This window comes from Ambystoma mexicanum, chromosome 3p, assembly GCF_040938575.1.
Source record: "Ambystoma mexicanum isolate Mex_15411 chromosome 3p, UKY_AmexF1_1, whole genome shotgun sequence".
In the NCBI taxonomy this organism is placed as follows: domain Eukaryota; kingdom Metazoa; phylum Chordata; class Amphibia; order Caudata; family Ambystomatidae; genus Ambystoma; species Ambystoma mexicanum.
The window spans coordinates 206,922,807-206,937,109 of NC_090925.1; the positions used below are offsets into that span (position 1 = coordinate 206,922,807).

Here is a 14,303-nt window from a genome sequence, read left to right on the forward strand (position 1 = left end):
CCGTATATATGTGCTGATGTTTCTGTGTGTAAAGCCACAACGATCTGCAGTAGCCATTCCGGGCAATCAAGTGCTGAGTTTTTTCCACAACCCCTCTCGATTTACTTGGCCAAATGCTGCCCGAAAAGTCAATGTATGTAATATAGACAGATAGACTATCTTTAGCTTTTGCCTGCATCATGACTGCATCCAACACTGGGATGTTAATGAGTAGTACCTGATCCCTTTTGGAAACCAGTCTGTAATGCATGCAGAATGTTATGCTCACTGACCGATGTCTGTAGATGATCCAGGACAAACCCTGCAAAGACCTTTTCTGTGATATCCAGGAGTGATAGTAAACGATAGTTCTCTCAGGATAGACAATCCCCAGTAAAACTCTTTTCGAAGAGCTGGAGATACGTCTCTCTCGACAGACCTTGGAGTACAGGTCACAAAGAATAACAGCCCATAATTCATAGTCACATTTAAGTACTGCTGCTGATGGGCTTTTAGGCCCAGGGGCTCAGGAGTTTTTTTAGATTGGTTAAATGGGCAATCATATTGGGTGTGCCAAAAGTCATGGGCCAGCTGTTATTTTTGGATGAATCAAATCTGTCAGAATAAGCACACTTCTATTTTTTCCCCCTCAATGAATGTTACCCATACACTCGGCGGGATGGGGTTAATAAAAGCTTTAACTGTGGAGGGTCTAGCTAAGTTTAGAATACTCGACATTCGTTTAGTATTCTGGTTGTTGAGTGCCCTTATCTTTTGCCAATTAGCGGTCCGACCCATATGTTTCCAATGCTTCAACCGATTAGTGTGTTGGTTTTTTATTTTACAAATTGCCTTCTGTACTTCTGGGGTTGCACCACCCACTTTCCAACTAGCAAACCTTCATGCAGAGTTTTTTTGAGTTTGAATTTCAATATCAAATGCTCCTGCATTCAGCTTCTCGGGTAGAATCAGTATATTTATCTTAGGCTTGCTACTTTCAAAAGCAAACCCTTTTAGCCAAGCTTCCATCTTTCAAAAGCAAACCCTTTTAGCCAAGCTTCCTGTATAAAGATTTAATAAGGAATTATTAGTGTATACCGACAACCATCAGCCTACATGCTTTGTTAATATTTTTCTCAGTCCAAACCACAGTTTCCTGTCTGGTTAGAAACCAGGTCACAAGAGGCATACTGGCGACTTTCTAACAAGTCTAAATTTAGCAAACAAGATAAGTTCCCAATTAAGTAACTCACATCCCCTGCATAATTGACCTTTTTGAGCTTGGTTTAATGCAAAGGTTTCAAAAGATATTATTAGAAACACTGTTTAGAATACAAACTAATTGTTGGTCTGGTTTTCCAGACATTGGAAATGTGTGCAGGGGACGCAAGTTCCTTAATTGGGAACTTATCTTGTTTCTTATTACTTTGTGCAACCTAGGTGTCAAGGTTGCCTATCTCGCCTCTGCATCTCATATCTATTTTCCATTTTCCTTAAATTTCCTACTTAGACAATAATCCAATATACTATTACCCACATTAATAGGGTGTGCCTTATCCGTCCAATTTTCTCTTTTTCAAGTCTAAATTTGGGGTCAGACTTAAAGTTACATGGTCACTGTTCTGGTTCTTGCTGATAGACAGACGGTAACAGTACTGATCAGTTTGGAATTGCTGCAGAGGTAATCAATCGTGGCAACTTTAGCACCACAGTTCCAGGTAGTTAAACCAGGTATATCGTCAGGCGTGCACCCAGTGAATATCACCAAATACCATTGGTTCAGGAAGCGCAGCCAGTTCTTACCCTTGGCATTTGTAGGCTTCTGTACCACCACATTCTCAACTGCGATAGTAGGATATCTTTCCTAGGTGGAGTGTTCAGTGCATTTAGGTCTCCACCCAGGAGTAAAAAGTCGGTATCTACATTTCCACCCCAGGTGGTTGTATGGCCTCAAAAACCTCATCAGTGGTATCAATCCATGGGGGCGTGTACAAATTCACGATTAGCATTCTGCGTTTACCCATCACTGTGTTGGGAGTTAATTCCACTGTAAGTACATCAGAATCGTATGAGTATTATCATTGAGGACTCTACTTCCTGTTCGACTCCGATGGCAAGAGCCCCAAACGGGAGACCATTGCAACCTCTCCTAGCCAAAACTTGGTAGATCACATATTTGTCAATAATGACTGTGTCAACCATGTCTCTCGGAGCATTAATAACGGGTACTTAACCAAGGAGTCAAGTGAAGGTCCATTTTGTATCAAGTGTGATTGGCCACATGTATTCCATGAAAAAACTTCAAAAATTCACATCTGGGGTACTTTAATCCCTGGCAGAAGCTTTCATAGCCATTGCCACCCTTTTTTGTTGTCATTCTTCGCTTGATTTTATAATGTGCACATCCTCTTCCGGGACCATCTTCGCTAGCACCTGAGGTATACATGGTTTGTCAAGATTATATCCCAAGACCTCCAATGACTACTTGGTTTCTAATTAACGTTACTGTCACACGCCATACCCTAAGCCCCCTCTCGCTCAGGTGCTATGAATTCAAAAAGTCAAAAATCTCATGAATTTGGAATCCGGACAGAGGGAATTTTCGCAAATAGGTTAAGTAACTTGGGTCTATTAATATGTGATTCAAGATCTGGGGTTCTAACTTCACCACCATACTAGATTTACGGGGAAGAGGGTTACAGTCAGCTTCTACCTCTGTGACCACTTGATGCAAAGCGGGTAAGACCACAGAGTGGAGCAGAAGTCTGCTCTACAGCACCCGCTACAGAATCGTTGAAGAGTGAGGAGTCATTGGGACAACTTGCATTTGTCTCATTGTCTTGTATTAGCCAGCTAGTGAGCGAGTGTCCCAGCATTTTTAGACGTTGTTTCCTCCTCCTTACTACTTTTTGCTTTGCTTTCGTATTCCTCCGATTCCGATGTGTCTCAGCTAAAATCGTGGAATTCAGGAGGCTCAACAGAAACTACTGCCACCTGCGAGTCCACGGTCTCTGATGGTCTTTCATTGGGTGCTTTTTTCTTTAGTTTCTTATTCCTTCGAGGCGGTTTATGTGTCGGGTCGCCAAGAGGTGATTCTGGCTGTTCCGGAAGCTGATGCTCTCTTGAGACTCGACTAGAATGGCTGTGTTGTTACTGCGGTCTGCCTCTTGGGATGGTGGCATTGAGAGTTCATTAGTGATTTAGTGGTCTTTGTCACTGCAAGTGTGTATTTCGGCAAAGAGCAGACTTTGCTTCGGCACATCCTCCTGGATGCGCCCACATCATTTTAAAATAATTTTGATTGCAAAGTTTAGTACACCCCACGCAGGGTTATCACTTAGTTGTTTGATCGCAGCCATTAATCAATTTGGTGGTAGAGTGATCGCTAGCATCACCCGCTGAATTATTTTCAGCCACGTTTATGGTGGCACCCTAATTCCCTGTGTACTGGATCATACACAGTCTGGGCGAGGCAGACAATCTTGGGGTCATGATCGTTTCCTGCTCCCCATGCCCACACGATTCTGGAAAGTCATTACTATTGCCGTCAGCGGGGAGAGGAAGGGCGGGTATTCGCTTGGCACAGAGTAACATAGCTCCAGCAAGGAGTTATTATCGATGTTATCCAATTCCTTGCAGGTAATGTTAATCGTAGATTGTGGGTGTAGCGTTGTTGTGGCTGCAGGTCGATTACCAGCCTCATTAGGGGCATTTTCTGAACCAGCTTTTGTATTGCTTCCCACAGTTTGGTTTAAACTAAGACGTAATATGTCCATCATCTAGGCCCCCGCTCCCCCATCCCCATCAACCACCTGTGCTGCATGCTTTGGCACCGCTTCACTCCTGCGATCTATACTCCCGTCGTTAACTGCGCATTTATAACCCTGTGCCTTCACATACGGTTTAGAGTTACGCAGGCTGTAAGTACGTTTGTTTTGGGGTTTTCCTGGCATAATGATCCATCCTACACTTGAGTTCCGGGGCGCAATGCGCACGCTGGTTGGCCGCAAATGTGACTATTATAGGTTGTCAAAGCCAGCAGCAAAGGAATAAGCAATGTACGCAACAAACGCTTACCGCAATCACCGAACAGAGGTACTTCACAGTCTCATGGCACTGTCTACGGCATCAGTTATCCTCTATGCCGATCACTTGGCTCAATTCGCTTCTGGAAGCGTTTAGAACCAGAGATCTGAAAGGGGAATGCAGTACCTACAAAGAGCTCCAACAGGTTCCTCGTACAACACAGACTGATACAAATCCAGTAAGGCCAATCACTTGGCTCACTTCCTTGGCCACAGGTCCTTACTTCTGATGGATCATAGGCCTCCGTAGATGCAGAGTTTCTCTGGGAGATAGCTTGGGGACTTCAAATCCTGCTGCGTCCTCTACTAAGCAGTCCCCATGAAGATGATACAGGCTTCCAGCAGAATCCACGCAGTTCGATGAGGGTCTGGGTAAATGTGGTGGAATTTGCAGAGTCCTTGACGAGTCGTGCTGCAGCTTGCAGGACACATCTCAGGGGTGCCACAGTAGTTGCTGAAGGCCTTTCAAAAGGGCACTGCCACTATCCAGGTGGGAGAGGACCAAGGTTTGGACAGCAGATCTGAAATGGTTTTCTGGGATGAAGGGCTTGATTTTCCACAGGAGAAAAAGTTGGTACCATGCCGTGTGTCTTCCTTGCTGTGTGCTGTTTGAAGAAGAGTGGTCCGTCGATGTCAAATCCAATGGGCTTGGTGCACGTGGCCAACTGGGTTGTGAAGTCGTTGAGGTTCATAGCAAAGATCCAGGTCTTGGCGTTTAGTGTGGTCAGCAGCAGGAATTCACTCTTTGAGGGTTTGAGTTTCAAGTAAGCATTGGACATCCATGACTAGATCAATGTGAGGCAGGCCTTATATAATCCAATAGACCAGGCACTATATGTCTTTTTTTGTCTCTATGTCTCTCTTCAAATCATCTGATTCCTTCAACACTACTGCCCATGTGAACTCAGTTTATAAGCCCACATTCTTAAGTGCGGTTTGCTTATGTTTCATGATTGTATTATTTGGAACATGGTAGACTCACTAGAGTTTCCTGAAAATAAGATGCATTTTTATCAAACTACAGTGTGCAACATACTATTGAGACATTCACATTTCACCACATTGATGTAACAAACCTCCACCAGGCATAGTTCCACGTATATCTCTGGCCAATCACTCTTGCCAAGGTTAAGAGAATGCAACTGTCCTCATCCTATTCATAGGTTTCCACCATCCTGTTTAGAACACTCCTATTCTCCCCCTCCCTCTTCCCACTCTGGTCACTTACTCTCCTCCAAGTTGATGTAGTCTTGCTGCTCCTCTTGGTCTCCAGTACGGTGGTTTCGGGATCGCTGCATCACATGCCCCCGCTCACGGATGTGATGACCAATTGACATCTGTTCCAAGCCACTGCTGGAATCCCGCACAGTCCGCCGCGTCTCTCGCACCTAGACTTGAAGAAAACATACCCAAGCTGAGAATCTGCAACCAGGCTGAGGCCTGGTCCACAACTTCACTATCCCTGCTCATGAATCATCACATAAGTGCATTCAGGGATATGTATAGTTCTGCATTTTATGACATCACAAGATGTTGCCACTTGATGGGAGGTGTGGATTAGGACAGAAAAGACAATTTAGGCAAACTGAAGGGTGGGGGGAGGAGGGATTGGTAGAATGGCAAAGAATAGGCGAGAGGAGTAATTTGGATGTGATCGATGGGATGGCCAAGAGGATATAGGTTGAAGAAAGAAACGTCAGGAAAAGAAAAAACAACTTGGCGCAGGTTGTTAGGGAGAATTCTAATTTCTGTGCCCATTCCCTCTCAACCCTTGGGAACCCCCCCCCCTCCAAAGCTTTTTTTCTGGACTTTAGGACTTTTAAATTTTAACCCTGGAGTGAGTGAGCCCTTTTTCTCACTCATGTGTTTTGACCTGATTTGGATTATGAGTTTCCTTTGTTTTGGGAGTCTGACAAACTCCATATGCATCTACTTTTTGTATGGCGACACAGCACCTTCAGTGCAGTGTCACAGATAAATACTTTAGATTTCTCCTAAGATTTAAATACCTTTTCTTGTTTTAACTACTGTTCCCAAGAATAGTAAAGTGATATGGACTTTACTTACCTTTTCTCTTTGTAGGTCCAGCACACACCATCTTATGTGGAGTGCTGGGGGTTACTTAGTAGCCCCTTTTCTTAACTACTAATGTAACATTTTGTATGTTAACCTCACTACTTTAAATGGATGGTGGCAGTGGTTTAATGTTCCTACCATTGTGCTTTTCTACCGCAGGCTGAATCCTCAGCTGCAGTATAGCACCCATGGGTGACCATTTTGTCAAAATGGCCTGGTCTTGTTCCGCCCTTTTCTGTTTGCGAGGTCTTTCTTGGGTTTTACTCTGCGTGCCAAGCCAGGTTTGAGCCCTTTGTTAGTTTTGCCTTTGGCGAGCTTCAGTAATGAAACACGCTTCTGGCTCCAGTGTGTCTGGAACGGCAGGAAGTGAGGTGGGTTCCTGAAACTTCTGTCCTTTAGGAATGCCTGAAAGCACCCAGTCCTGATTCGCTAGCTGGCTGTCGTTTTAGGACAGCCACAATGCCGTTTGAGTCATAGCCTAGGCTGTGCATGAATGGGAGAAACCTGTGTAAAAAGGCGAGGGTTTGGGGACTAGAGGCAGAGTCGACCACTGGGAAGAACACCGGACAAAGAAACAGTGAAAGAAGCTTGCTGCGTCCTCCTGGACCTTGAATTGCCCGGTGAAGCCCTGCGGTTGTGCTGAACCTCCTTTTTCAGATCGACAAGAGACGCTCCGGAAGGGACGACTTCTCCCCTTGGGTTAGTGGGATCAACTAACCCCGAGACAAACTCCACTGACCATCTTCCCTGACTAGCTATACTTCTTTGTTGCTGCAGGAACCGAGTGCCAGGGGTCGAGAAATCCGTAGTCCAGTGCAACGTCTGCAATCTGGCCAGAAGCTCCGGGAGACTCCCCAGGACCCTCCAGAAGCAGGACGATCAAAGCTGGAGTCCCCTCACCAGAGTGCAGGACTCAAGGAGTGAAGGAAGCCCAACCGGTGTCTAAGATCTGCAGTGGTGCTGTTTAGCGAGCACTGAAACCGCCAAGTGCCGCTGATCTGAAAAGAGCCGGTAGCTGCCGCCGCCCTCCAAATTGCTGCCGCAGGAGTCTTCCAGGCTTCCTCCCTCTTGTCCCCACGACTGAGGCCCAGGAACCCAGGATCTGCATCACTGCAACCAGACATACGCCAGCTGGATCACTCGTCTTCTAACCAAAGGTACTGTTCAGACTTGGGGTACTTACCTCAGTGTGTTTAGCTTTGCTCTTCTCAGTAGAGACTTGCAGTAGCTACTTTGCTAGAGTTGATTTCAGCTCTACCCTTCACAAGTGGAACAGCTTGTGATCCTGCAGTGATTCTTCTTCAACAAACGCTCTAACTTTGTGCAAACGGTTAACTAAGAAGCGCATCCACTCCATAGACACTGCTGCAATTGACTTTGGCTGTCCTGGCTCCCTGCAGACTCTTCTAGTCTACTTGACTGATATTTACTCAGAGGTGATCCTTGGTTTTAAACTAGTATTGCTGGGAAGGTTTTGGTCTAGACTTCATTGGAAGATGTAAGTGCTCACAGGCACTGAGAAACTGTTTAACATTTTTCCTTCTCTTAACCTTTCCTTTCTACAAACCTCAGAATCTACAAGTGCACTAGTGATATATAAATGTCATTACTGTCCTAGTTAGTGAAGTCACCTTAGGGTGTGGAAGTGTGTAAAAAGCATCTCTAAAGAGTATCTACTAGCTGTGTGTTGATTCTGGAAAGGTATGTTTGATTGAGACCTATATTGTCCTTTTTAAAGAATGCTCATTTAAAAACGGATGTTAAATAATTATTTAGAACTAAAACCTTGACTGTGTTACTTGATTACTTGTATTTGCGAATTTCGTTGCTACAGCTCACATTTACCCCTCTTGAGATAAGCCTGGCTGCTCAGTCACACTATCAACTTGTGTAGTACAGGCCAATACCAAAAGGTGGGTTACCTAATACCAAGAGAACAAGTGTTGTGTAGTCTCCAACAGGGCTACTCATTAATTCTTGCCTAATACAGTTTACAAAAACCTATGAAGGATAAATAAGCTCAGAGAAAAAGGGAGGAAACAGCAGAGGAGAATACAACAGTAGAAGTCTAGAAGAAATCCTGAAGCCACCCGGCAAAGAGGATCGACATGCAACTTTGGACTCACCCCACCAGGAACTGCCCGCATCTGGGAGGTCTCCTGGTAAACCTTGGGGGTGCCATCAGGGGACATGTTGGAGTATGATACAAATGTGGAGGAGGAGTAGGACTGACAGGCCGGCATCCTGCTCTGAAAGGGAGAAAGTGAGTATTTTTCTAAAAAGATCAAAAACAGGCTCCAACATATACAAACATGAGGCTTAGGTGGGATCATCAGTACAAGTTGGTTGGGGAAAGGAGTCCAAAAGAATGGTAAGAGCAAAGGTCAAGAGGTGCCCAAGGACAACATTAAACAATCAGGAGCAGTACTTACCATGTTACCCATCATGTTATTCATCATCCCAAACATGTCAGCAATTCCTCCTCCCTGCCAAACCGAAAAATGGGGAAAAGGAGTTAAAAGGAAATCAAGCCAGTTAAAGATTCTATCTGCCATTGTTGCCAAACCAACCTGGTTGCTCATCAAATCTATCTGCAGGCTTATTTAGAAAGATACATTTCATCCTCATCCCCATGCAGTCAGTCCTAGCCATTGCCCCTCAGTCCAGGCCCTCTGATACACTTAACATGGAGCTAATATCGCTTCCCCTTAGCCCACACTCATACTTCGGTCGATTGGTCTGATGGCACTTCAAAATGAGCCTTCCAATGAGCTTGAATAAGGTAATCGTATCTCTTTCTGGCTGAGGACTTCACAGGCTTGTGCAGGGTGAACATACATCAGTCCCAGAATTCTGGTATGCTCAGCCTCCCGGAACAGAGTTGATACTTCCAGTTGTACTCCCTAAAATCAGGTGAATCCCATCACCAAGAAAACAATGTACAAAATATATATTGGCTGCCCTTTGATGCCACCAGCACTGCTCCACTGATCTGTTCAGACTAAAGGCATCACTATCACAAATAAGCGCTATAGTATTGTGCTGGCAAAAATATTTGAAAATTAGAGGGTACCAGTATAACGCAGGTAGTTAAAAAAAGAAAAATTGATGGCAATCTGAGAAGGACTCTGCTGAAAAAGAATATGTACACCAATCCAATTGTGTGTTCTGTGCGCTGTAATGCACCCATGAAGCTCCTAATCATAATAACTTCCTGCGCCATACCAGATGAGACTATTTAAAGATCAGATTCTGGCCAAAAATCCAGGCAAATCTCTGAATCAGTGTACCAACAGCAACCCAAGATATATGATCTTGTCTCACTGGCGTCATAAGTGAGGAGCAGCTGCCCCCCAAAGCACAGAATGTTTTTTACATCTGGACTACCCTGCACAGATAGGGTAAAACCCAAAGTCATTACAAACAAAAATACCTAGGTTTTAAAAATGTATACATATTTCACCTTCCTAACGATTTTAAATGATCGTTTATGCTCAGAAAACAATTTGATACCACCATGGGGCGCAGGCAAGATGACTGCCAGCTAGTGTAGCTCCACATATCCCCCTCAAAGCACTTGATTACGGACACGTCAACACAAACCCCCAGGAGCACCCAGTGTTACGGTACTGATGAGGAGGACCCAGAGAAGCCCATGGACGAACTTGAGATGGAACAGATCATCCTGAGCCGAGCACCAGGGCATGTCAAAGACCAAGAGCCGGTATGGAGATGGACCCTCTCCCCCTCCCAGAGACGGCAAGGAGCACACACGGCAGCGCACAGACTCGAACCTGGGGAAGCACCCCAGGTGAAGTTAAATGGTGAGAAGGACGGGAGTGACAAGGGCATGCATCAGGGCCTCCGGAAAGGAGGACAGGAGGTGGCCAGGAAGATCGATGCAGAGGCGCCGGGAGCACTTTGGAGTCCACCAGAGTGTGCTCATGCTTGGCCCGATTGCTGAGTGACTGGAGCGGGAGAAGTGCTGCCAGGGGAAGGAGAAGGTCCGACGCAGGCAGCAGAGACACTGCGTCGGAGGGGATGATCGCCTCGAGGGCCTCAGCATGACACTCAGGGGCAGAAACATGGTGGGAGGCCTACGTGGGCCAGGGCCTTGCGGAAAGAGTTAGGGGTGGTCCCGCCCACTACCCTGGGTCCATCTGGAAAGGCCCAATGGTCCAGGCGGAGGTCAGTGGCGAGCTGAGTGGGGCAAAACCAACTTTTGGTACAAGTCTGTGCCACACAGCTTTTGGTAGCGAGCTGAGCAGCCAGGCTCATCTCAAGAGGGAATGTGAACTTGTAATGAGGTTACACAGAGGTCTACAATCACAAGTATTCAAATAGACTAATAATCAAGGTTTCTTGGTAAAACACTTATTAATTTATTACACAGTCAGTTAGAAAACATTCACACTAAAAGGAGGCAATCAAGATCACACAAAAATATATTACAATACTACAAACGATCGGGTTCTGAGGCATTTAAACTACTTTGAAGGAGGAGCAAAATAGCATTCATAGCATTAAGTGGGAGCAAAAAGGCATAAGTTGATAAAACGAATAATAGAGTTACTCTTACAGTGCAAATAGTTCACCAAAAGGAGTTGCTCCAATGCAATAGCTAGGCCAAAGTCAATGGGCTAGAGTCTTGTATAAGTAACACTGTCCTGGTAGTTAAACGGAAAAATCTTTGCCACAGTTCTCAGAAGTGATTCATAGAAGAAAGGTTTGCATGTCGGGTCACAAGCTGACTAAGCCTGCAAGTTGGCAAAGTTTCACGCACTTTCGCAGTGAGAGGCAAGTTCTCTCGGTCGGGTTTTCACAAAACCTTATTTTGAAGAAAAAGATGCAACTGAAGACTTCTGTTCCTGGCAGTTCCTGCAAATCTTGCTGTTCCTGAGCCTCAACTCCAACCAGCTCAAAGGAAGAAGTTGTCCTTTAAGGGCTTCTCCGTCGAGATGAACTTGGCGATTCGGACCTGCAGCAGGACATCACCGGGCAAACCAACGGTCCAGGAGTTGCAGCAGCCGTCCTCTTCCAGCTCTTCTTCGGTTCTTTCGTTCCAGTGATCGACTCTGCCTTCCAAGCCAAGAGACTCGCTTTTTAACAGTTTTCCCCCATTCACTCCAGCCTAGCTCCAACTCACCCAGCAAGGTGGCAGTCCTTGCCGGACAGTCTACCAGCCAATCATGCCAGAGTGCATTTGGGTTCCTAGGAGACTAAGCACAGGGGCACCTCCCTCACTTCCTGCCCACCCCAAACATTCAGGCGCCAGAGGCGGTCTTCAGTCCTGAAGCCCGCCAAAGGCTTAGGAACAAAGGGACCAAACCTAGTTTGGTGCACAGAGTCAAACTCTAGAAGGACCGTTCCAAAAGGAAATGGTGAAAAAAGAAGACCGGGACCAGTTTAAACAAAGGAGGCTCAGACACCATCTTGAAAAACATGGCTCCCGCGATTTAACGCTACTGGTGTTCACGGTCGGGAAAAATCATGGTAGTTTGTTGTAAAACCACTGCCACCAGCCATTTCGAGAGGAAAGGGTAGCATTGGACTGATGCATGCGTTTCTAGACCTAGGGGATACTAGGTAACCCCTCCAGCACTCTATTGTAAAATAGGGTGTGCTTGGTCTAGGAATTTAAAAAGACTAGTAAAGTCAATGTAACTTTACTTTCTCTGGGAAACAGTAGTTTATCCCAGAGAAGGTGTTTAAACCTTGGGAGAGCCTAAAAGGCTTCCCGGTGTCACTGCACTGAGGGTGCTGTGTGACACACATGAAAAATAAAAAAATGATCCCCATGGAGTTGTCAATCAAACACCACAAGAGTAAAACGCACATCAAAATACATGAGTGGGAAAAAAGGCTCACACTCTCTCCAGGAAACAAATCAAGTCCTCAAAATCCAGCAAAGTAGCTGGGGGTCTCTAAGGTGAAGGGAATTAGCACATTTATGAGAATTCTCCCTAACGCAGGCGGAGGCCCTATGAGTTCTTGGGAGTTGGACCCCACTTGGTTCTTTATCGGAAACTGGAGACCACATCAGATAGCAGCCTGGGGCTTATAGGCCTGAGACACGAGGCTCGATGAGCTGGAAGGAATCATTGTAGCAATTTAGTAACCCTCATCTGAGAAGGCCCATGCTGAAAAGGCCCCGTTTGCCCCTGTTCGCCGCAGAGAGCCAGGAGCCTTCGCCCACAACCATGAACTGCAGGTAATGCGTGCCCTCACCGCTTTAACCCACCAACTTGCCGTACTTTGAAAATGACCACTTGAGTGCCTACTCACAATATCCTAATATTGCACCCAACCTTTTACCAGAACTCAATGCCCTAAACAGACAGTGTTACGCCACATGCATTAGGGCTTGTTAAAATGTCAGTTATTCCTGGTACACTGTGCTCTACTGTATCCTATCCCATGAATACCGAACCTGCCTATTCTCCCAATTTGCACTGTTGGTAGTAAATGGAATTAGCCTGTATCTGATTCACTGTTAGAAAATGCAAAGAGCATACAGCAATAGACCGTGCATGACTGCATACGGATCTCCCATAACTACCTTGCATTATTTACATACTACCTGGTAAACACTATTTTAGTCGGTTTGCATCCTGCTCAACTATCTCAAAATGGAATCAACCTATTAAAGCAGACGATGCTTAACCATTCACCGCCATGCCATAACTAAATCGCATTGTTTGCATTCTGTGTTAATAATGATTTTAGCCTTATACTTGTTTGTATCTTGCCCCACTGTTTGTAAACAGAATCAGCATACTACAGCAGATAGAGTTTGACCATTTACTGCCAGGCTAAACTAGACTTGCTTTGTTTGTAAATCGACTGTTAAACAACAGATTTGCCCTAGACCGGTCTATCTCGCCCCCACTGATAGCAAAACGTAATCAGCCCTCTACAAACAGACAGTGTTTGACTGCCTTCTGACTTGCTATAACTAACCTGTATTGTTTGCATACTGCCTGTTAGATAATGAATTTAGCCTTTATACCCGTTTGTATCCCGACTTGCTGTTAGCAAATTTTAATTAGTATACTACAGCAGATAGTGTTTTACTATATACTGCCCGCCTAAAACTAGACTTGTATTGTTCGCACATTATCTTCCTAAAAACTAATCTAGCCTACTCTACTGGTGCGTATGGTGTCACACTGTCAGCAATCTTTATCTAACTGGCGCAGTTTATCGCATCCCGGTATACCCAACCCTGCGTGTGTTAACTACCATACAGTAACTGACCTTAAGTGCACTATGTATGCTATTCTCCTACTCTCATTGTGGACCGTACTAACACTAGGTTCAACTCCCACCATTACAAGCCCCTACACCCCTCCTGCACCGGACTTCACCCCAATAGGAAACATGGCAACCTTAATGGATGCTACGCTCATCCCACCGATTCCTAGCAACATGAACCAACTAGAATCATCAATCAACACTGCTCGCACTCTTGAGTCCACCTAAAACTAATAGACCTTGCAACATAGCCCATAGAAACCTCAGACTCCGCTCGAGACAATCTAAACTATTCAAACCCCTGGCTAGCGCAATGACTAATATAGGCCTCAAGAGAAAAAGCCCACAAACAAAATACCATAACTGAATATCGATCCTCTCACTCCACCCTCACCCAAGACCCACAGTCCTTCTCACAAGCAAAACCAGCAGAACCAACCCCACACACACTGCAATACTAGAATACGAAACAAATAACTATACCTCACCCAGTCCCTCAACTAGACACTATGCTCATGACCTCAAGGGGGCATTAATAAATGCCAGATCTTTAGTAGCTCATGCCACGGAGGTAGCCGATCTAATCCAGGTAGAACATTACAATTTTCTAGTTATTACTGAATCCTGGCTACGTGCAGCAGCAGGCCCTGCCCTTATGCTCACAGTTCCCGACGACTACCCTATTCTTAGAGAAGATACATCCGAGGCTTGCGGTGGAGGCATAGCTCTCATAGCGAAGGCTAACCTAGACAGACTAGCCCCCCTCTCCTGGCATCAAATCTTGTGAATCCCTCACGGCCATTTATTTCTGGTTCCCAAACCTTACTATTCATCTAATATATAGACCCCCAGGCCTCATCGGATCATTCGAGGAGGACATATCTGTTAGGCAAAGTTTGTATGCAGTAC

General features: G+C 45.4%; 1 protein-coding gene across 1 annotated transcript in view; it reads right to left on the minus strand.

Annotated features, from left to right (window-relative positions):
• The window catches only part of MLF2 (myeloid leukemia factor 2), a 118,307-nt gene that overhangs the window by 28,544 nt on the left and 75,460 nt on the right, over positions 1–14,303 (minus strand). The window contains exons 5-7 of the mRNA XM_069650655.1: positions 8,573–8,626; positions 8,267–8,389; positions 5,293–5,452 (exon numbers count right to left, since the gene is read on the minus strand). Coding sequence (XP_069506756.1) covers positions 5,293–5,452; positions 8,267–8,389; positions 8,573–8,626 — 337 coding nt within the window. The remainder of the gene's footprint in view (positions 1–5,292; positions 5,453–8,266; positions 8,390–8,572; positions 8,627–14,303) is intronic.